This window comes from Microcebus murinus, chromosome 14, assembly GCF_040939455.1.
Source record: "Microcebus murinus isolate Inina chromosome 14, M.murinus_Inina_mat1.0, whole genome shotgun sequence".
Classification (NCBI taxonomy): domain Eukaryota; kingdom Metazoa; phylum Chordata; class Mammalia; order Primates; family Cheirogaleidae; genus Microcebus; species Microcebus murinus.
Window position 1 is genome coordinate 15870538 of NC_134117.1, and position 23624 is coordinate 15894161.

General features: G+C 45.3%; 1 protein-coding gene across 31 annotated transcripts in view; it reads right to left on the reverse strand.

Annotated features, from left to right (window-relative positions):
- Positions 1 to 23624, reverse strand: part of TCF7L2 (transcription factor 7 like 2) — a 191354-nt gene that overhangs the window by 67729 nt on the left and 100001 nt on the right. For 16 of the 31 annotated variants that reach the window (XM_012772088.2, XM_076009782.1, XM_076009781.1 and 13 more), the window contains one exon: positions 4236 to 4376. The exons of the other annotated variants lie outside the window; for them this stretch is intronic. In XM_012772088.2, coding sequence (XP_012627542.1) covers positions 4236 to 4376 — 141 coding nt within the window. The remainder of the gene's footprint in view (positions 1 to 4235; positions 4377 to 23624) is intronic. 31 annotated transcript variants of the gene reach the window in all.

Below are 23624 nucleotides of genomic sequence, written 5' to 3' on the forward strand. Positions count from 1 at the left end.
AATTTGCTGGTCCTCTTGCATAGTATGATCCATGGCTGTATGTGCAAAGCCATGGGTCTTATACATCACAAGGGCATTATGGAATGTTCCAGAATCACTGTCTTCACTATTTCCAACTTACGCCCTCTGCCACATGAGATGCAATTGCACTGTAATAGCAGAACTTTGGAAACAGTCTGTGTGCACTGAGGCCAGTGCTAAGCACAGCAAGAGATACCCACTTCTAGAATAAATAACTATTAGTAGTTTTACAAGGAGTCATCATGGCATACATAGGAAAGTGTATCTATTATTGAGAGATGTAAAATAAATAGCAAATAAGTGCATGAACGATATGACCCCACCTATGATTCTGAAAATACATTTTTAAAGCCTAGAAGGAAGAATATCAAAATATTAACTTTGCCTTTGAAAATTATTTTTATACTTTTATTATCTTGGTTCTTTACATAATTGGGGGAAGAGGGGGGAGCCAAAAGTTTTTAGTTTAGCACAATGCTTGCTAATCCAAAGCTATAATGCAGAGATTTATAAATTAGCAAATACTTCCCCTCCAGTGCACTTTGTTGTGTAAATCCAGATTTTCCATACATAACATGTACTAAAAAATAAAGTACCCAGGAAATGAAGCAATATCTGTATTTGTTTCAAATGACTAATGAGCAAAAATAAAACTCTGGCCATGATGCCATGCTTTTTAGAAATCAGACATACAATAAGCCACATAGGATGTGGTCTAATAAACCCTAGAAAAGTTTCATTTCCTCTCACCAAAATGGCTAACTCCCTGTTTATGTGACTAGCTTTGCAAATTTAGCAGAAGTCTCTTTTTCCCCTAAATTTATAGGTTGAGAGGTTAATACGCAGGTAGCAGGAATAATGTGCCCCCCGGAAGCCCCCCTATACACACACCCTAAAAATGAAATAAAAACAGGCTCAACACTAGCAAAAGGGTGGGTTAACCAAAAAAATCAGAAGGGACAGAGCGTACCATCTGGATAATCCCCGACATTGATCAGGAAAAGTTTATTGAACTTCTAAAGAGGAAGGAAACAAGGAATAAGGGAAGAGTCTGGACAAAGAACTTTTTAAAAGTTTGTTTGCAAGTATTTCCCTGAAAATGGTATTGACTAAGCAATTACAGGAAAAAAACACTTTCTTATCTGAATGCAGTTATGCCATGGGTCACACCCTATTATTGTCACTATTAAACATGTTAATAGCCCCAATGTAATGACTTTGTGTGGCTAGCTTTAAAATGTACATGAATAGCTAACTAGAAAGTGACTCATCCCTGCCCAGGTGGGTATTGGCTTTCTTAGTCATATTTACTCAACTGGTCTACCAACCTTCATTCCCTACAGAAAGAGATCTTTGAATCACGCTGAATTACAAGGGAAGAGAGAGCAGGGACAATGACTGCTAAATACGAATGGGGTGGAAGGTATCCCGAATGTTGAGACTTGTAAAGTGAGACCTTGGCTATCCTGAATCAAAAATGTCCTCCCAGCCCCTAAGAAGGCTGCAGGTAGGACAGAATCAAACACAATCTCCTTTAGCAAGTGCAAGACATTGGTGGGGAAGGCTCTGAACCAAAAACCATAGCCATGGTCTTTCATTAACAGCAATTTTAGAGATCCCATTCTTTAGCTATGTGGTCTTGAGCAAGTTGCTTTACTTCTCTGTGCCCCGGTTACCTTATTTGCAAAATGGGGATAATCACAGCACTTGCCTTTTAGGATTGCTGTCAGGTTTTGAAGAGTTAATATAGGCAAATCACTTATAGTAGTACCTGGACCATAGGAAGGCCATGTTAAAAGGTCAAGTAATCTCTGTGGGTACCTAGTGGAGCAGGCTGGATAATATGCCATTATCCCCACCACTTCCCTTTAACAGATATAGAAATTGCACCACACAGGGGTGAAGCCCCTTCCCAACAGGGGTGATAGAAAGTTGGACTCAAACTAAGTTCTCCTGCCTGCCAATCAACATGCAACTTCCACGACACCGCAGAGCCATTTCTATCTATCATTCCCATACTGTGGATAAGATTTCCATAAGCCACTGAGACCCTTGAAGTAGTGGGTACTAGGAACGTTATATACAAATTTCCATGGAAGCCTACAGGGAAAGCACAACTGAGCAACCCCAGCAGTGACAGGCCCATCTCGCTGACACACAAGAATCCAGCTGCGCGCCTGCACCAGATAAGCCCACCAGCTCTCTCGCCAAGCACCCTCTTATAAACAGCCCATGCATGAGCTCCTTTCGCCAACGGGGGAACTGAGGCATGGAGAAGTAGTGTTACTTGCCAAAGTTGGCACAGCCCATAAGTGACGTCTTTGCATCTGGCCTATTCACAGTTGTGGCTTTAGGCCTAATCCTGGAAACGTGGCGTGCTGGCACCTCCCCAGGAGATGTTTCTCAGTCCTGAGGACAAGGCTGAGAAATGCTCACAGTCACTGGCGCCAGGGATCTAATCGGCTCCTGCGGATCTCGAGTTATAAGGAAGAAACCCAGTCTTTCCGTTTCGTTTTCCTCATTCTCAAAATGGGAACCCGGCCCTCCTTTATCTACCTCCTACCTCGGACCAAAGATTAATGAGTTACCATTTGCCAGGCCCTGATGGCTATGTTCATACGGCCTTATCACGACAGTCAGCATGAACAGCTATGCTTATTAAAGGCTGAACCAGGGAGGAACTGCTGAAGAAAACGTTTCCACCAGGCCGTGGCTACCGCAGAGAAGAGGTGGCCTCCCTGCGCTGTCAGACCAAGGCCACTTAAAGAGTGTGGTCTTCACGCACACTCACCGCCTCCAGGTGACCAGGGCAAAGGCGTGCTCCAAAAACAGGCACGGGCAGAGGCAAGGGAGTAAGAGTACGAAAAGTTGGAAAGACTCCAGAAATATCTTCCATTTTATTCATATCTGGCCGAAGAGGAAAGGTTAGACCAGAGGATTTCCACGGGACACCAACTTTACAACATGAAGTTATTTACTAAAGACAATTAAGACGCGTCACAGTGCAGAAACACATCGCTGATGGTAGAAGTGACAAGAAAACACAAAACTGCGTAAGGGGCAATTCCAATTTTGTGAAACATTCTTAAAGTTTATGCACATAAACGACTAGAGAGAAAAGCACCTGAATATTAAGCGATTAGCAACGGGTACAAAGAGGACACATATTTACATTTTCCTCTGTGTTTTTCTACATGTCCCCAGTTCTCTTAAGTGACTATTTACTATTTCCTAAGCTAGAACAAGCTTTCAAAGGTGATTTATTCCATGTTTTCTCTCCCCAAAGGCACGGCGTACGTCCACATGCCATATACCACTCTAACCTCTGCCGGGGGATCGTGCCTCCTGTCCTTGTGTACTCAGCACAGCACCCAGCGCCTACTACGTACACAGTAAATGTTTTTCAAAGACAGTGGCTTTACTAATTGGCTCATACATGTGCACTTTTTCTTTTTTTGAAAAAGCTAACATTAGTACTAAATCATTTGCTGTTTAAATCTAAGAGTTCCTTTAACATTTTTTATCTGCATGGACTTTTGCTTTTCTGAAGATAAGAGCGTGTTCTAGATGCTCTTTATTCTCCGGGACGACTAACTTGAAGAGCACTGTCACTCCCAAGCACGGAGCGGTATAAGCACTGACGTTACAGTGGATTATTTAAAGGAAATTAACAATGCTTCCTGTCCTTGGAGAGCGGCACCTGTGAGGAAAGCCGTTCACTCAGGTATTGCTGCAGAAGCGGGCATTTTTCGGAACCCTGAATTTTAAGAGATAATCCGTAAGTTCCAAATGACTAATAACAACAAGGCAAAGTTGGGGTGATAAACTCCTCCTTCACTGGGATCTTTGAAGAGCCCCAGGAACGCGCTGGCTGGGGGCCCCCTTTCATGGGACAAACGTGCGGTTCGTCACTGTCACGGGAGCTGACACGTGTGACACTGCATCCCGCACGTAGCCTTCCCTGGGAGCCAGGCGCCCCGGATTCACGGGCACACCGGCCTCCACCCTCTCCTTATAAACTGGCATCTTTATGGTTATGATAGCCCTATCAGTGGCCAGCACGCCCAGACAGCGCGGCACCCGGAGTGACAGCAACCCAGCAGGAATTCAGCCACCGTGGTGTGCGGCCCGCCCCAGCGAGAGGTCAACTTCGGATGGGCGCATTCATTTCAGAGCCAGCTCATCTCATACCGCCGTTCTGCTCCGAGACCTACCTCCACGCACCAGGCGTCCCCAACTTTTTGTAAGGAGTGGCTCCTTTTCATGTCCCTGAAGACTTGAGTGCTGACAGTGAAGTCTGAGGGGGGATAGAAGTGCTGACAGTCATGTCCCTGAGTGCAGCAAGGGCGGGGGCTCTGCTGCCAGGAAGAAAGGGGGACAGAGTGAGGCTCGGGAGGGAGGGAGGGGACACGGTTACCCAGGCACACACAGCCCCCAGCCTGACTTTCCGTCCTGACCCACGTTTCTCCAGAAGCTCCAAACTCGAAGGATTATGGGTCCCATCAGGAACCGGGACTCTTGCACCTCCCTGCCGCTCGGCTCGGGGTCCCCTCTAGGGTCACCTCAAACCTCTTCCAAGCAGCCTTTCGGTCGTGTGCCTTCCCAGTATCCCCACCCCTGCCCACCACCCCCCTAATGGGCGTGGCTGCTCCTTCCTCCGGGCCTCTCCAGAGCCAGCAGCTAGCATTTTCTCCCTCAACTTACCTTACTGCATCTCCTATTAATTTGAACCAGGTGAAACTGCTGGTATTTCTGCCCTACAAAAATGCAGCTACCTATGGTTCCACCTAATATTTGAGCTGTTTAGAGAGCTAATCTGCTTTTTTTTTCTTTTTTTTCTTTTTTTTTGTTTAAGAGATGGGGGTCTCGCTATATTGCCCAGCTTGGACTCAAACTCTTGGGTTCAAGTGATCCTCCTGCTTCAGCCCCCCCAAGTAGCTCTGGGACTACAAACGCGTGCCACAGGGCCCAGCGGATCTATCTTAGCTAGCACCCTTCCTCTGCCAGAGCACAGCCTTTTGAGAGAAGTAACTCTGGACCCCTCGCAAGAACTGACGGCACACACCAGAAGTATATGCCGCTTGAATTTCAACACAACCGGAGCCTATCACGAGAGCTGCTACTGTTTGCTGACTGCCTGCTCCACGCAGGAGTGCACTTGTCATTCCATCAATGCTCACGGCCGGTGTGAGGTAGGTAGTGTCATGCCCATTTCACAGAGGAGGAAACTGACTCAGAGATGGTAAGGAGCGTGCCCAAGGTCACACAGCTAGTAAACGGCAGAGGGGGATACAGACCAGGTCTCAGTCAACTCGCAGACGGTTGCTATGCTGACTCGTTTGCCTGTCTACATGTTTCCTGTGGCTCTATAAACAGGGTAGACAATTGAGGGCTGGAAGAGTAACCTGGGGTCCAAAAAAGGGCTATTCCACAAAGAAATATCGTTCTAATTTTCTTTAAAAAAAAAAAAAAAAGACGATGATGTATGCCTTCTCAACTCCAGTTTTTGAAGTTTTATATGAAGGAAAATTCCATGAACAAATTTTTTCTCCCATTTCTCAGTATGACACTAATGACTATACACAGTATCTTACAGGTTCTTATATCTGCTAAGTATCGGAATGAACCTAGTGGGTACCGAAGACTTCGGAAGATAGAAAATTGATGAACATAAAGGACAAATGTATAAAACGGCAGCCACATCCCGAAAACTAGAGCTACCCAGGGTGCGCGCTGGCGGCGGCTGACCCTGTGTCTTGACTTTGAGAGCCACCAACCGTCAGAAGCCCAGAGATCGGCCCCCCAGGAAGGGTAGCCGAGCAGCAGAGGAGCGCTGCTGCTCCACCCCAGGGGTCTCTGGTCTTCGTCTGGGAAGCAGAGCCCCCCGCCCTGCCTTTCCCCACAGTGCTGGTTTGGGAACAGGAGCCTGAGTCATGAGCCAGGCATGAGTCCATTTGAGAGATCGGCTCAGTTTTACAACCAAAGTGATCCTACTGCTTTGCCACAACAGTGACTCACCTTACTGCCTTGCACCGAAGGTGACTCGGTTAACACCCTGATTGTTTCTAGAAGGAACCCAACAACGCAGGGGTTTACATCCTCGCCTGCTTGCTTTGTCTCACGACACCACGCTGAGAGCACAGAGGCAGGGTTCCCAAGGGCAGTGCCCCAGAGAAGGAGTTTGGGAAAGAAATGCATCCAGCGTTGCCTTCGAACACATCGTCTTTATCATCTTCCACAGCCGTTCCTCCCCAGCCCGCACGCGCACAGGGGCGTGTGCCTCTTGAGGAAATGTTACACACACGCCCCCCTGTACGGATCTGCATGCTATTCCACGCTGGGGAACACGGAAGTCAACTGTGTAGGTCACGTCTAGCAACCCATTAGGAGCTCCAGGTTTGAACTTGTAGAATTAACCTTATCTTATGAGCCTACCCTGCTTTCCTCTTTATTCTAACATCCTTAATTATTCATTTCCATTCCTTTTACAATATACAAAGTCTTTAAACCACTTCAAATTTTAGAGGGTACAAGATGTGTTATAAAAAAATTCAAATGTATACACAATATAAAGTCATTTTGATCCATGAGAAGAACTATAGTTTTTTTTTTTTTTTTTTGAGTCTTCTTTTAAAAAAAAACTCTTCCATGGGCCATAAAGACTGGGAAGTAGACATCTGCTGAATGTTCTGCTCAGTGTCCACTCATGACTTCTCTGGTAGCAATGCCAAATTACTGAGGAGAACACCAGGCTGGCCCTCCAGCCATGTCGTTTAGGTAGAGTGAACCCAACCCCAGCTCCAGTGGTGGTCAAGTTTATTCAGTCCAAGCCCACTCAGCACACTATAACCCCTTATCATAGACACTGGTTGAGAATCAAGGTCACAGACTTGTAAGGGAAGATGAGATCTCTCTGGATTTGAATAAGCCCCTGTACAATGAAGACACTGCAGGACAGTGGAGCCAAGAACTGGAGGGAAATGGTACTGGCATGTGAGCCCCTGGATCCAGCCACGCCTGATGTCCGCTACCTCTGGACTTTTCAGTTATGGGCCGATACATTCATTTTGCTCAGGCCAGTCTGAATTGGGTTTGAAGAGAGAGGGAGAGGAATTCCGACTGGAGCAGTTCAGTCACCTCAGCCAGACTGACCTGAATAACTGTCCATCCACGAATGAAGTGGTAATGTGGAAAAAACTGGAGATGCTCCAAGAGAAAGTAAATGAAGCTCTTAGGAATTTCATGCTCCTGATGTGAGGGGACTGTTAGGAGGCAAAGTGCTGGGGTAGGCATTTGGCATTTGGTACTTCTTGAAATGGGAGTGAACGCAGCTCGAGGCCAGTGGAGGAAGACCTTCGGCAACCACACGCCAGCTGGAACTGCCCCATGGGCCCCTCTTCTCCTCTAGGGTCTCCAAGAAAGCCACTGACCTATTTTAAGATGTGGTCTCCGTGAACACAGCAGACCCAGAACGTAGCGGCCACAAATACCGAGCAGTGCTAAAATCTGCCTCCTGTCTCCAGAAACACTGCCTATTTGTGACAGAGGAGCTCAAGAGGTGTGTTTCTTCTGATCCTACTCCAAATAAGCGATAATTCCTCCTGAGTAACTGCCTTCAGGCCAGGACAGAAATACGTATTTACCTGCTTTCAGAACTGAACTACATCATCTCTTCCTGGGTCTTGAGCCTACTGGACCTCCAAATGGGAACTGTACCATCAGCCCCCATGGTCCTCAAGGCCTTTGGGCTCGGACCAGAGCTACACCATCGACTCTCCTGGGTCTTTGGCTTGCCAGCTGCAGATCATGGGGCTTGATTATGCAGAATACGGGATTCTATAATTGTGTGAGCCGATTTCTTATAGCAAATCTCTACACACACACACACACACACACACACACACACACACACACACACAGAGACATACATCCTATTGGTTTTGTGTCTTTTCTGGAGAACTTGAATGCAATGGGGTTGTGTTTTTCATGTATTTTCCCCTACATAGCAAGGGAGAAAGGATTATTCATGGGTCTCTAACGGAGATCAGAATTTTAAAATGGAATGAGTATTAGAAATCACCTAATCTAATGCTTCACAATTTTTTTTAATCCCCAAGTCTAGATGTAAAAGGACCTATCCAAGACCACACAGCTGGAAAAGAGCTGAAACTAAAACCCAGATTTTAAAGACCAGAAGGTTCAGGGTTCTGTGCATAAATGGGAAGATTTTCTTTTGAAAATGCAACATCTTTGAAAGAAGAAATCCATTTGAAAGAAGGATGTTCACAATTCCACTAAAAATAGCAAACTAGTAAAATAATAACGTTTAAAAAAATTGGTAAGAAGGTAAAATCCTCATTTCTCCATCATTTACTCACATACACACACACGTACAAACAAGGACATCAAAAAACAAACAAGCAATAGCAACCATGCAAACAAATCCCACACACACATAGCCTTGGAGAGAGAGTTAAGGTCTTTACAGGTCACGATGATCTGGCTCTAAGCACCACCAATAATTCTCACCTCTGAAGGTGAGGTAACTTTGATGCAAACTAATTACGTTTCAAATATGTTGTCAAACAACTTAACACGGAAGCAAAGAAACTGTAATCAGAGCTCCAGACAAGTTACTATTTTCATCGTTAAAGACAAGCCCAGTTCTTCCCCAAACCAAGACATCGTCATTGACATGGCAAATGTATGCAATACTTTTTTCATTATTATTTTAAAATAATGTATGACAAGGTGTGAGTGTGTGCACGGTGTGCACACATGTGCATGCATGTATGTGTAGGTGGGCAGGTACTAGTAAATGTGGAGGATGATGCCCTGGAGTCAGGAATGGCAGATGTCCCATATGGCAGGTCCCATAGAGCAATTCCCTCCCCCTACTGTGTCTGTATCTCTGAGCCTCCCTGCTCAGAGCTGGCAAGAGTGGAATAGAATCACCATCCCTGCACTCAAAAGACACAGAAATGAAGTCTATCTCGGCCCTCGAGGACTTCAACTTAGTAAGAAGGAGACAAGGATCCAAACAGAAGCAAAAGAGAACGAGCGCACAAGAGGCTACCTACACACTTACCTTCACAAAGCACTGATCACCCCTCCTCACCCTCAGCGCACACACAGCATGGGGTCTCCATGCCACCGCCACCCCCTACCCAACTGGCTGTCATGACACATGAGGGTGATGGCTGCCGGATGACTTCTAAGGGCCCTGTCCACATCCCACATGCTCTGATTCTGCAGGGCTGGCAAAACACAGAGGAGGGGATTCATTAGGTCCCCAAATCTGTAAGTACAAAAGCAATGTGCCTCTGTTTCTGGGCATGGCCACTATATAATAAGAGGGTATATCTACTGAAGTTATATACTCAAGGAGAAAAGGCAACGCGCACACACACACATACACACACAGATTTCTTTCACTGAATAAAAGTTCTACATGACCAAGGAAAACTATTTCAGAAATGCAGCATCATGTTTGAAGTCTGGTAAATTGATACTTCCTATTTTGTTTTTATTGCCTAGGATTGATTTTGCTGTACGGGTCAAACAACCCTATCAAAAAATGGACAAAGGACATGAACAGAAACTTCTCAAAAGAAGACAGAAGAATGGCCAACAAACATATGAAAAAAATGTTCAACATCTCTAATCATCAGGGAAATGCAGATCAAAACTACGATGAGATATCGCTTAACTCCAGTGAGAATGGCCTTTATCAAAAAGTCCCCAAACAACAAATGCTGGCATGGTTGCGGAGAGAGAGGAACACTCCTACACTGCTGGTGGGACTGCAAACTAGTTCAAACTCTGTGGAAAGAAATATGGAGATACCTCAAAGCGATACAAGTAGATCTGCCATTTGATCCAGCAATTCCACTACTGGGCATCTACCCAAAAGATCAAAAGTCACTTTATGAAAAAGACACCTGCACTCCAATGTTTATAGCAGCACAATTCACAACTGCAAAGCTATGGAAACAACCCAAGTGCCTATCAATTCATGAGTTGATTAATAAAATGTGGTATATGTATACCATGGAGTACTACTCAGCTTTAAGAAACAATGGTGATATAGCACCTCTTGTATATTCCTGGATACAGCTGGAACCCATTCTACTAAGTGAAGTATCTCAAGAATGGAAAAACAAGCTCCACATGTACTCACCAGCAAATTGGTATTAACGGATCAGCACCTAAGTGGATGTATAGGAGTAACATTTATCAGGTGTCGGGAGGGTGGGAGGGGGAGGAGGGGATGGGTATATACAACCACAAGGAGTAAGATGTGCAAAGTTTGGGGGATGGACATGCTTGAAGCTCGTACTCGACGAGGGAGAGGGGCATGGGCAATATAAGTAACCTTAACACTTGTACCCCATAATACACTAAAAAAAAAAAATACACAAACAAAACTCCAAAAAAAAAAAAAAAAAAAGAAGTGCAGCATCATGAATAGGAAATTGCAGCATCAATTCAAAAGGTGCTTATTGTGTAAAACAAAGTTTTGTCAACTTTTTTTTCCTATCCAGGGGGAAAATACTGCCTATCAAACATTGAGAAGTTGAAAATATGATACACTTTTTTCATTATGGTATCATAAACAGAAAAGGAAGAGTGGGTGAAAAAATAGTTTTTTTAAGAGAGTTTAGAATAAAGTTTATAGAAAACAAAAATTATTTGGATAATTCTGAATGGAAGTTTTACTTTTTAACTGATATCAACACTGAACAGCTCTACACATGAAGGTCAAGGCCTTACAGGGGTGAGGGGTACCAAGGTGATGTGGTTAACCTTAACATTATCCAGACCTGGGACATCAGCCAAGGCATGAAAACAAATGAATCAAGTTCTAACACACCTGGCCAGGACACCAAATGGAGTCATTCTGAAGACAAACCTAATTCCGGGAATATCCATACACTAGCTGACACCAGTGGCATCAGTCCCATTTTGCTTCCTGGTACAGTGATGGGGTTCAACGTGACCTCGAGCAGGTAGAAAGTGAAGCTTCTCCCTGCAACCTTCCTATCCATGATTCCCATACAGAACTCAGAGTCTCCTAATCTCAGAAGCAAACTGCCAGCAAGCTCATGGAAAACCACATGCTCATCAACTACTCTGACAGGAGAGGAGCTGGTTCTCACGTTCAAGCATAGCAGCTAAGTCCATCCGCCGCAGCACTCGACAGTGACTGGCTATGGAAGAGCTTGAGGCAGAAGCTTGGGTCCAAGAGTCACAGGCTACAGAAGGCTTTGTGAATCCAGCTAATAAAGTAAGCATCATGCTGTGTTTGTAACAAGATTCTTATTCAAGGCAAGTTCCTTCTCCCAGGCAGCCGCTGGGAAGTCATGGTGGTCCATGTTGTGTAGCACGAGCATCACTGGGCAGAATCAAGGCCGAAAGGAGAAGACGTTCTGATTAGGACTTGCGGTGTCTACTAGGAGATCCTCTCTAAAACCCAACATGTCTCCAACAAAAAGACAGTAAGTAGCCTAAAATGGGACCGAAAGGTAGTTAAGATACCACAGGGGCTGCGTGGGAGTGGGGGAGGGAGTCTAGTCATCTAGCCCCCACTCAGGAAATTTAGATTGCTTTGCTCTGAAAGAGAAAGTAGTTTTGATAAACACCATCCTCCTCCCCTATGAATGGGAATCAAAGGCTTTAAAATGCAAATAACAGGTCTCTAGAACAACCCTGAAATTTCTCCTGGAAATGTTTCCATAACTCGCATCTTGTTAGCCACAGGAACCCCAATTACATGTCCTCTTTTCTCATTTCTACTAACCAATTATTACCATTAGATAATAACATACTATTTTCTGCCAATCTGTTTCCTAATAACATCAAATTCCAGAGGGTCTTCATAAATAATTGTGCAGACATGGGCTAATTTACGAGAAAATGGTATTAAAACCTTCTCGAGTGTTTATGAAAACAGATCACTTGGGTTAAGATGCACCATAAACACTGAATTAATTGCATAAAATGTAACACATTGAAAATGGACTGAATAAAAATAAAGTTCTCCCCAGACATTATGAAAGGAGGAATCACAATGGGAGGACATACAGTCAAAAACAGCAGATGCCCACAGGCAGACAAGAGTCCTGATACCATCTCCTTGAGAGCGCCGAATCCTAACCACTAGACCACCAGGGATACCATCTCCTTGAGAATGGGAACATAGCTACTAGCTCCATTCACGGACATCCCTGGTTCCAAAATGACACCTGGTCCCAATGTATCACCCCCAGAAGCAGTCACACTATTGCCAATCCGGCCACTTCACTCAGCATAGACCCAACCTGGGCCGCCTGCCCTGTAATAAGTTCTCTCAGTGCTATGGTATTTGGGTTTCTCAGGCTGAAAAGGGCAGTCGGAAAGAGTACATGGCATAAAGGAGTCCACGGTCTGGGATGAATTACCTCCTGTGCCACCCAAGCCTTTGCCCATCTCCAACTCCAAACATTTATATCTATATTTTTATTAGTCAAAAATTGGGCTAAAGATGACTACTGAGAGGAGGAAAAAAACCCTAAATTGTGTGTGTGGTATGTGTGAGTGTGCAGAAGACAGAGATAGTGCAGATGAATCGGAGGTGTCACCCCCGGCTCTTGCCACCAATAAAGGGATGGGCCCCCCTGCCAAAATTCGGAGCCCAGAATAAGTATCATTGGTCCTGTGTTCTCACAGGAGGTAACAACCAGTTTTTAGGGTTCTCTTAAAGATTGCTGAGCGTTTTCTGCTTCGTAAAGTGAAAATCATCTTCACATGGGTGTCTAACATGTGCAGCCAATAAAGAAAAAATTCAGGTTTTCCTCAAAAACTTTCTCCTCAAAGCACTTAAGGAACGTTAATGCCCAAAAAACGGGCCCTGGAGGGAAGTCGTGATCAGAGGTGATTACAAAGCAGCTGACCCAGGTGGACCTACCCTGAGCAGAGAAACTGCCTTCGGCCACGTCAACCACGATGCAGGAAGGAGTATGACAAATCTGGACAGGTGAATTTTCCTATCTCCGGAATGTAAACATACCTGGGCTTCTTAATATTTACAACAGGTAAAAACAACAACCGAAACAGTAACAAATAAAAATACCAAACAGAAAGCAAAGTGACCCCCCAGGCTGGAAACGACATCCACTGATCACAATCTGCGGGTGGCCATCTGACCTGACCCACTACCACAGCTTCATGCCACCGCCAGAGCGGAGAATGGAGAGAGGAGATAGCACCTAGCAGAGGCATGTTTGAAGACAATGGAGATAATGTCTTAACCCTTAGCCAACCTACAGAAAGAGTAAGACGAACTGGAAACAATCCCTAGTTTTATTGATTACAAGTCTTTAGTGCTTCAGAAAGACCATGAATTCTGAAGCCACCTTTATCCAGCGTTTGGTTCCAGGTAGAGTCTGTTGAGGAAGGTACCTACTTGTTGAAATAAATGGACCACTCATAGTCACAGACTTGGTCATCTTTGCCTCCATCATAGTCATTACCATGCAAACACTTAGCTTCCAATAAAAGGGAAGGGATAGTCTTAAATAATTAAAATAAGTATGAACTAGTTTAATTTTTTTTTAAATTCTGGAGTTTACCATCAACTTATAAACGGATAGATAAAATGTGGTCTATCCATGTAATGGAATATTATTCAGCCATAAAAAGAAATCAAGTACTGATTATCTGCTACAACATGGGTGAACCTTGGAAACATTATGTTATGTGAAAGAAGGCAGTCACAAAGGACCCCAAATTGTATGATTTCATATATATACACCAAATGCCTACAATAGGCAAATCCGTAAAAAAAAAAAATAGAAAGTAGATTGATGGTAGCCTAGGGCATGGGGAAGGGGGAAGGGAGAGAATAGGGAGTGGTCACTAATAGGTATCAAGTTTCTTTTTGGGTGATGAAAATGTTCTAAAATTGTGATAATGGTTGCACAACTCTGTGAATACACTAAAAATCATTGAATTGTACTCGTTAAATGGGTGAACTGCATGGTATGTGATTAAACTTGTTTTTTTTAATTCTGGAGTTTAAATTGGCATAATTGTTGCTATCTTATCTCTGTGTAACTGCTTTTTATTTTAATTCTGAGCACCTTTTATTGGAAAAGAACACAGAACTCCGGAAAACAGGCAGGACAAGAATTATTATTCCCATTTTACAGGAAGCAGAGGTCCAAAGAGCTTCTGTTTTCTTTCCACCAGCTGGCTGCGTTTCTGCAGGACACAGGGAACAGTGTAAATTATGGTGGGAGGTGGGGGTCATAGGCCTCGTCCTCCCCCAAATCAGGACGGGATGATAACCAGCTCTTGCCAGACATCTAGAAATTTATACAGTTGGGTCATACAGACATGCTACTAGACAAAAGACATTGAAAAATGGCAGCTGGATTACTGGAATGCAATTCTTAATAGCACAAATTTCAGGTTAAACAATTTAGCTAAAAAAGCAGGGGAGGGGTAGAATCACCTCTTTAGTTGATATCTGGTGGGGTGAAAATACACCCAATTAGACGTGTCTATATAATTTTCACATCAAACATCCTATGCTCCGAAAGGCAACTAATGGCACAGCTTGCTATGGATTTTCCCAAGTTTTCAAGAGCAGTGACAGCCCTCTTCAACAAAGCCACTTAACATAACAGAAGGTTAAAGTGGGAACCACAAACACTTGCTTTTCTTAATTTACACCTTTCATTTACTTCCCCAGAAATGTCATGGAAGAGCCATGGAATTTATGATGTACTGTCAGGAGATGGTCCCTTTTAAGAACAGGATTTAGAAAGCAAAATGTGAATCCTAGAAGGTAAGCTGGAGCTGTATCTTTAACAACAACAACAAAGTATTTTAGTATCCTGGGAGAGCAAGATGATTTTGGCTTGAGTCTGTCACTTAAAAAAAAAAGGACCATTAAGTGAGTAAAAAAACTAGGATTTTGAGAAATGCAAATGTAATGACTCCACATAGTCTCTCCTAATACCAGCTAGAAGCTAAACCCACAGCTGGACCACAGCAAACCAAACACAGCTCACAGGGAGCTGGTTCTCTGCATCACAGACCTTTTGCAGCATGAGAAGCCACTTTTATAAAACTGTGTTTGTGCAGTTTTAATCATTTTTTTAAAGAATACCTTAGTAAACCACTAAGATTTTTTTTAAACACATAAAGTAACAAGACACATGGGGAAAAAAGATAACTTAAAACATACATTTGCAAAATGGATTGTCATTTGCTTTAAACTATTCTTTGCATATTAGTCTATTCTTTAATTGCCCAATAAACACATTAAAGCAGAACTTCTCAACCTCCACACAAATGACATTTTGATGATTCCACATGGGGGCCTGCCCTAGAAACACCCCTGACCTTTACCCACTAGATGATAGTGGCGCTCTCTACCCAGCTGGGACAACCAAAACTGTGTCCAGATGTCTCCCAAGAAACAAAATTTTTCCTATGACATGGACAGATGCAAGCCCTAGCTTTAAAAGGTGCTTGGATCACTGCAGTAGCCAGCAGTAATACCAAAACAATCAAATCCAAATCCAAAGCCTCAACAGAAATCAGGAAACCCAGCAAAATACAGAGATGGTATAAATGTGTCACAAGCTCCCTGGTGACCAGTGTGTAGCCTTCAGCAACGTGCCAGGGTCCCACATAGCCCCACAGGACTTGTAAGTGTCCCTAATATTGTAATTTACAAATGTAGGAAGTGACATGATTGGTACTAGCATGATTAGTGTATCTAAAGATGAGAGTCGGGGAGAGGTTGCAGGTGTGTTTCAGTCTCGTTAAAATCATACAGCGTTAGCAATCGGCTAACAGCTAATCTATAACAGAAAGCCCCAGTCATTCCAGGAAATTCGAACGACTCCCTTTTCGGAGCATGTGCGGGGCGGGGAACCGGTGGTAGCAACCTGGCAAAACAATGATGCTTTCTTTTATCTCTGATCTCCTTTTTTTAAAGAATCTAAAGTACAAAATAATATATTGAGCTCAAGTCTAATTCATACATCTAGAATGTTCTGCATAAAGTGAGTCCGAGTATCTAAAGACCCAAGATGATGTGTGTGCTCAAGGAAGCAAGTGCCAGCATCACTGCCCTCGCTGACCTTTGGTGTGTTAGTCAGCCTGCGGCCACCCTCGAAACCACCAGGGCCAGCACCCTGCCGCTGACCAGCCCCGGCCAGCTCACCGGCGGTGAGGCGTCAACAGCAGCGCCGGATGTGGGGTGGACAAAACCCCAGCCCCAGCGCACGACCCTGGTGCCTCTTTTACACAGCAGAGAAATGCTAGAACGTATCATCATCCCCGGGGTGTGGTTTGTTTTCTGGACGCCGTGCCAGCAACTCGCGCCGGGAGCCGTCCAGGCCACAGGGATGGGCGGCGGGCGGCAGGGCCTGGCAGTCTGGTGCAGTGAGTCACGCTGGCGCCCGCAGGTTGGGGAGCGAATGCAAACGGGAGCGGGAAACAGTGCTGCAGGGAGGAGTCGAGAATGCCTTGTGACCCTTTTAAACCCAAACACTTTCAAGATCAGCAAAAACCAAGGCTTTCAGGGTTGACCGTCACCAAGACAATAACTTGATGATTCTTTCTCCGGAGGACCCACGTGGGAAGGCAGCCCGCGGTCACCAGGCACCTGCGTCTCACACACATGACCACCTGGCTCTGTTCTGTGCCTACACGGCTGGCCGCCGGCATCCGGGGGCCACTTCCACCCTGGGGACACGGACAGTGTAGTTGTTCTAGCTCAGGGGCCGGGTTCTTTGCTTAGCACTTAACATCTGACATCATTAAGAAATCTTGAGAACTGTGGTCTTCACATTTTTACTTAGACACCAGAAAAGGTCTCAGGCCCAGTGCCACCATCACCATGATGCACAGACAGGGACTTACACTTCTTTTTTTCTTTTCCTTCCCAAAGGCAGGCAAGAAACAGCGGATCGCTGGAGATGGAACCAGACTTCGCAGCACCTACCAAGTCACCTGCTCTCCCCACAGATAAAAACTTCTCTACTCCACTGCCGGTTTGCCAGCCATGAACAAGATTTGTGTTGGCTCCTCTTATTTAAGCAGTTTAAAAGCAATGAGTAATTTGAAACCCCTCCCCCTTTATTAACAGCAATGTGTCATAATATCCCCCTCGGAGGGTGTTACTGAAGACGAGTGCACCGGCCGACCCAAGCCAGCCCTGACCTAGAGGAATCCACTCATTTGGGAAGGCCCTCCGTGGATCTGCACCCGTGTGACCTGCCTGATAGCGTCTGCGCCATCCCCGTCGTGCCCGGCTGGCGAGGACAAATCCCTGCTGGACGGGCCGACGAGCCTGGTGGCAGCCTGCCCTGCCACTCAGTCCTGTGCCCAGTCCCAGCACTGATAACATTCCCTACAGCTGCTGCCCAGGACAGAAAAGGTAAAGGATTCCTCCAACCAGAGTGAGAACTGGGGAGAGAAGCGGGAGGGTGAGAATAAAGACAAGGAAAGGGGAAGGTTCCTGAAACTCCCCTGGGAATCGGATGGGTATTGGATGTCCACGTCTGTTCTAGGATCACAAGAGACAGATCCTCAAGCGTCTCCTGCCCCACTGCACCCTCCAAGTTGGAACTCCCCAATGTCCTCTTGCAGCATGTCACCCTCTGGCTGTCAGCACTGGAGTCCCCAGCCATTAAAAAGGAGAGATCTCTCTGTCCCAGATCCAGGTCTGACCCAGCCAACATTCCACTGCTAAATCTATCATGGCTCATTTCTACTCAAAAAGTCAGCTCAGGGTTTCTATCTTCTGGCTTCTTGTAGCAAAGAGGGTACTGAGGCAGAGTGGAGGGAAGCAAGAGGACACTGAATTCCAGAAGCCAAGGCTAAGAGGCCAGCGAGGTCAAGTTTCCATCAAAAGATTTCCCAATTTGCTAAGTGCAAGAAGTTAGTTAAAAAAAAGACCACATGTCTACAATTCCATTTTCATGAAATGTTTAGAATAGTTAAATCCATAGAAACAGAAAATGTATTAGTGGTCACCTAGGACAGAGGAGGTTGGGGAGGTGGGGAGTGTCTACTTAAGGGACATGGGGGGGTTTTGTGCAGAGGTGATGAAAATGTTCTAAGATTGACTGTGGTGATGGTTGCACAACTCCTGAATATACAACAGCCATTGAACTGTGCACTTTAAATGGATGGATTGTATAGTATGTGAACTGTATCTCAATAAAGCTACTATTTAAAAAAAAAAAAAGGTTCCTCACTTAGCCGTAGCAAATAGAGCTTTCACTCTCCCCTGGTTGAGAGTTTCCTTTCAATGTTATCTCTTGGGCCAGAAGTAAAGGTCATCTGGAAAGTCCCCAGGAAGTACCTGGGTAACCTGCGTGAGACTTAGAACCTCGGATGGGGATAACAGTCTATACTCCGGGATGTCATGAGGCTTACATTTAAAGACCCACGGAAAGAGCCTAGCACCGAGCCTGGCACATGCCCCTTCCTGCAGGGCTGTCCTCTGTCGGGAGGCCTTGCCCCGGTCCAACAGACGGGCCCCAGCGGCAGCAGGGGAGACGTCCAGGATTACACCAGACAAGGAGGTGGTAGCTACAGCCAGTTCTTAACTCAAAATACGCAAGAGAAGGGAGGAAGCAAATACTCACCACCTAGTAGATACCAAAGGGTTAAGAACTTTACGCCACTCATTAATGCAAAATTAAATTAATTTAATAATTTTTTAAAAGGCTGACTCCTACTAACGCCCCAGTGATCTCCCTGAGGTCAAATAATCATATGATTCAAGGGGAGCTACCGTTTTCTCCTGCGTACCTGAGCATTCTTTCAACTAGTATTCTAGAATATCTGGTTCTACAAGGGAATCTCGACTAGGTCGACTAATCAGCCCGTGCAGATCTCAACTTTGACAAGCAGGCACGAGCAGCTGTGAAGGAGAGGCTGACACCTTGACTGAGATGCCCGCAGTGCATGTGCTAATACACGCAGTCCCTCAACGGGCAGACGGCCAAGCCTGGGCTACTTTTCTTTCCACTGCCTCCCAATCCCATTTCTAAATAATGCCCGAATGTTGGTGGTTGTTCAGATATGGCCCCAGCACACCCGCATGGAAGGCCTCTTTGACTTAGGCAAGCAAGAAACAACCTTCAGTTACAGGCACACTTGCCCCCTCTGAGTTAGACACACCATTCCTAGTGCCCACCACCCCCAACAACCCCTTCTTAGGGGGTCGACCCCATTTGGGGTGCCTCCAAGAGGTGGCCAGCCCTGGGTTTCCCTTTCTGAACCATGTGACAGCCCTCCCCGCTAACTGGACCAGAAGGAACAGCCTCCCCAAAGGCAGCCAGCCCAAGGCTGGAGAGGGGTTGGTGAAGCCGCCTGGCACAAACACCCCATCCAGGCAGGAGGGAGTGGGGCCGGTTCTTATTCCTGGTAAACTGGGGGCTACAGAAAGGACTGGGAGCCAAAGGTAAAGGGATGTAAGAGCATCCACGAGGCAGGGAGGGCCGAGGTGGGGCGTGAGCAGCCAGAGTGCGCGGAGGCTGGGACGGAGCATGAGGCAGGAAGCGGGTTGGGGGCGCCTGCAGGTGCGGACAGGCTGCGGGAAGACACACGACCGTGGGACGGGACACAGCAAAAGGAGGAGTAAATCATGGCTCAGCACCAAAGAGGACAGTGGCCAACTCCTGCTGCAGAGGTCCCTGAACAGCCTGTGGCCAGCACGGTCCCCACTGCCAGGCCTCCGGAGGCCAGCGGCCGCAGCCCGTTCAGTGTGTCAACCCTGGCACACGTCTCCGCGAGACCAGACTGCATGGCACATGGTCTCTCTTCCCTGATTCCCATGTGCAGCCTTATCATAAACTCCACGTGACCTGCAGGAACCGAGCCGGGTGCCCTTGTTCCCACAGGCCACCTCCCACCCCGCTGCCCAGCACCTGGCTCACCCGCAAGGGCTTCTGGGTAATCACCTTTCCGGTGGGCCAGTCGCCAGCTAGGTAAACAAGTCACCAAGCAAGAGTCCTCGGATGGCTGTCACCAGCAAGCAAAAGCAAGAATAAAAGAGGCAGAGAAACCAAAAACATTTGTGTCCAAAAAGTTGCTATATGGTGTCCAGTCAGAGCACTTTGCGCAAAATGGGCAACTGGGGTAAGCTTCATCAGCCGCCTTTTTTTAAAAGAGTTATGTCTATCTAGAGTGTTTTCCTAGATAGACATAACTGTGGTAAATGGTCTCCTAGGACTGTATCTTTTCAACAGGTTTAACAAGGCACTTACTACTTTAAAAAAAAAAAAAAAAAAAACAAAGGCCCAGTGTAATCCCAGCACTTTAGGAGGCCAAGGCTGGAGGACTGCTTGAGCCCAGGAGTTTGAGGTTGCAGTGAGCTATGCTTGCACCACTGCACTCCAGCCTGGGCGACAGAGCAAAACCCTGTCTCTTTAAAAAAAAAAAAAAAAAAAAAGGTTTGAAAGGGAACTTTGGAGTCTAATTAAGTCCACACAGTTATAGTAAATGCCAAGGAGAAAGACTTGTACCCAGTTAAAGAGGGTTTTACAGGGTACCCAGAGATTAAAAAGAAAGGAAAATCCTGGTTCTCAAAGATTATGAGGCTCTGTCCACTTACTCTGTTTTCCATTTTGTAGTGTAAGCCCAGAAAAGACGGATCACTGAACATCTAACTTTCCAACCTATAAGGGACCAAAAAGGATCATACATTACCCTCCCCAGTTTAAAAAAAAAAAAATGATTTTTACCCATGAGGTAAGGCACGCCAAGACTTGCCCAGGGTCACATGGCACGTTTCTGCCTGGGCTGGACAAGGACGCAGGATCTCTGGGTCTGAGCCTGGGAGTCATTCCTTTACAGTCTGGAATTTAACTTTTAACACACTGAAAGTTTCTTTGAAATCTAGACATAATTATATCAAAAGCCTAGCACTACTTCTTATGAAATCCAACAGAAAAATATACTGCTTCACAGAAGCTTCTCAAGAGAGGCTTGGCAAAGAGAGCTTGGGGGGGGGGAGTACAAAGAGGTTTGTGGGTAATAAAATCTCTTCCAACCCAAACTGACTCACATTGAGAAGTCCAGATCCAATTAATCTGATATAAGTCAATTCTGTGCCGTAGTCCAAGCATTTGAAAATTTACTTTGGGTTGAGCATTACCAGAAAATTCTTCTGCCAGTGGTCTGCAGTTAATTTCTTTGTATGACAACCTCAATGTCCAGAGCACCAATCCTTCTGGAGCCCGTCCTACAAGCTCTTAGCTGGTGGATTTAGTTCAAGGTCCTCAAAGTATATATCATTGTCCAATTCACATAATATGTTAATAACCATGCAGTATTATGTTGATTTATTCAAAACCACTCGAAGTAGAAATGCATATTCTTTGGGCTCTTCTTAACTGTATGTTCAAATGCATCACACTTATAAGTAAGGTTAATGTGCGGTTGCCCATTCTTCTCGATAGAATCCACAAGAATGGCAGTACATTAAATGCTCAGATATCCATTCTGAAGCAGCCTCTGTATTCATTGTTCCCATTCATGGGGCAGCCTAACTCCTCCCCATGGGGAGATGGGCTAAGGAGGGCTTGGACTGTGGACCCATTTTCGATGGTGTGCTTGCGGAGAGGCAAGCTGCAGGGAGACACAGCCTCGCCATCCAGCAATACCAGCCACTCTCGGTAATGGTCAAAAACAACGTGAAAATTTGCAAGTGCAGAATCTTCATTAATAGAATCCTGCAAGATTCGGTCGGTGTGATCTTCTAAGTGCTGATCTCTGGCACGACCACTAGTGACTCTGGTTTACTGTTACTCTTTCAGCACTGCTGAAAATTCTGGTCCACACAGATTCTACACCCATTTGACCAAAAGTGGGTTTGGAAGCTTCTTACTTGGCATCCATTTGAAGTTAGAGCTACAAACAGCACAGCTTCTACTCAAATTATATATGCACACAGGCATTATTTCCTCCATTCCAAGATTCACATTGTTTTTACATTTTAGCATTTCTGAAATTTAGTTGCATATGGTAAATAGGTAAATGCAATAGTGTTTCTTTTCTCCTTGAAAATCTGCTATTAGATTAAAAGCATATTTTACAACTGATGGTATGCCGGAATTTGGAAAACATGGTGTTGCAAACAGTAATTCTCATGCTCCTTGAATCATGCGCTTTTCTGGCAGTGTTTTGCCTTCATGTACTGACACAACCAAATAATAAGAATTATCACAGCCTTATACTGATGCAAAAGACTTATCATTTGCAAAACACTCCAAGTATCAATGGCAACCTCTCCTAAATATTGAACAAAGCAACATATTCTGTTTGCAAAGAGATTCTATATTCATTAGACCACCTGACTCTCACATCTTTTTCTAACTACAACCCATGAGGGAGGTAGTTATTATTTTCCTTACTTTACAAAGAAGGAAACTGGGATATTAGTAACATCCTAAACTGACACAGCTAAGTCAGGGTGAAAACCAAAACCTGTCCACTCGAAAGCCAGAGCTCCAACCACTGGGTCACACAGTCCTGCCTCCTTGGAGCCACGGATATCCCCACTCTTTACAGATTAAGAAACCAAGGCTCCCTATTAAGCTATTGATACAAAATCCCGCAGCTATACTACTAAGTGAAGTATCCCAAGAATGGAAAAACAAGCACCAGATATATTCTCCAGCAAACTGGTATTAACTGAGTAGCACCTAAGTGGACACATGGGTGCTGCAGTAATAGGGTATTGGGCAGGTGGGAGGGGGGAGGGGGGCGGGTATATACATACATGGTGAGTGAGATGTGCACCATCTGGGGGATGGTCATGATGGAGACTCAGACTTTTGGGGGTGGGGGGGAAATGGGCGTTTGTTGAAACCTTAAAATCTGTACCCCCATAATATACCAAAATAAAAAAAATAATTAAAAAAAATTAAAAAAAAAAAAAAAAAAAAATCCCGCAGCTGCAAGTGTAGAAGCCAGACAGCAGGAGCCAAATAAATACTGGGTGAGGCCAGGCGCTGTGGCTCACGCCTGTAATCCTAGCTCTTGGGAGGCCGAGGCGGGCGGATTGCTCAAGGTCAGGAGTTCAAAACCAGCCTGAGCAAGAGCGAGACCCCGTCTCTACTATAAATAGAAAGAAATTAATTGGCCAACTGATATATATACAAAAAATTAGCCGGGCATGGTGGCGCATGCCCGTAGTCCCAGCTACCCGGGAGGCTGAGGCAGAAGGATCACTCGAGCCCAGGAGTTTGAGGTTGCTGTGAGCTAGGCTGACGCCACGGCACTCACTCTAGCCTGGGCAACAAAGCGAGACTCTGTCTCAAAAAAAAAAAAAAAAAATACTGGGTGAGTTGTGTGAGTGTGGAGGCAGGAAATACTTCTTCCAATACACTAAACAAATACAAGGTACTATTCCAAATAGCAACCGTAGGATATAGTCACACCATGAGTATTTGGGACCATGTCTCCATCTACAAGAATGGGTCTGTGAGTGTCTTCTCATCTCTGCTCTTAACCCTGCCCAAGATATTTCCAAATTGTATATTTCATTTCAGACTTCTAAACAGGAGGCATTCAAAACAGGCCTTTTG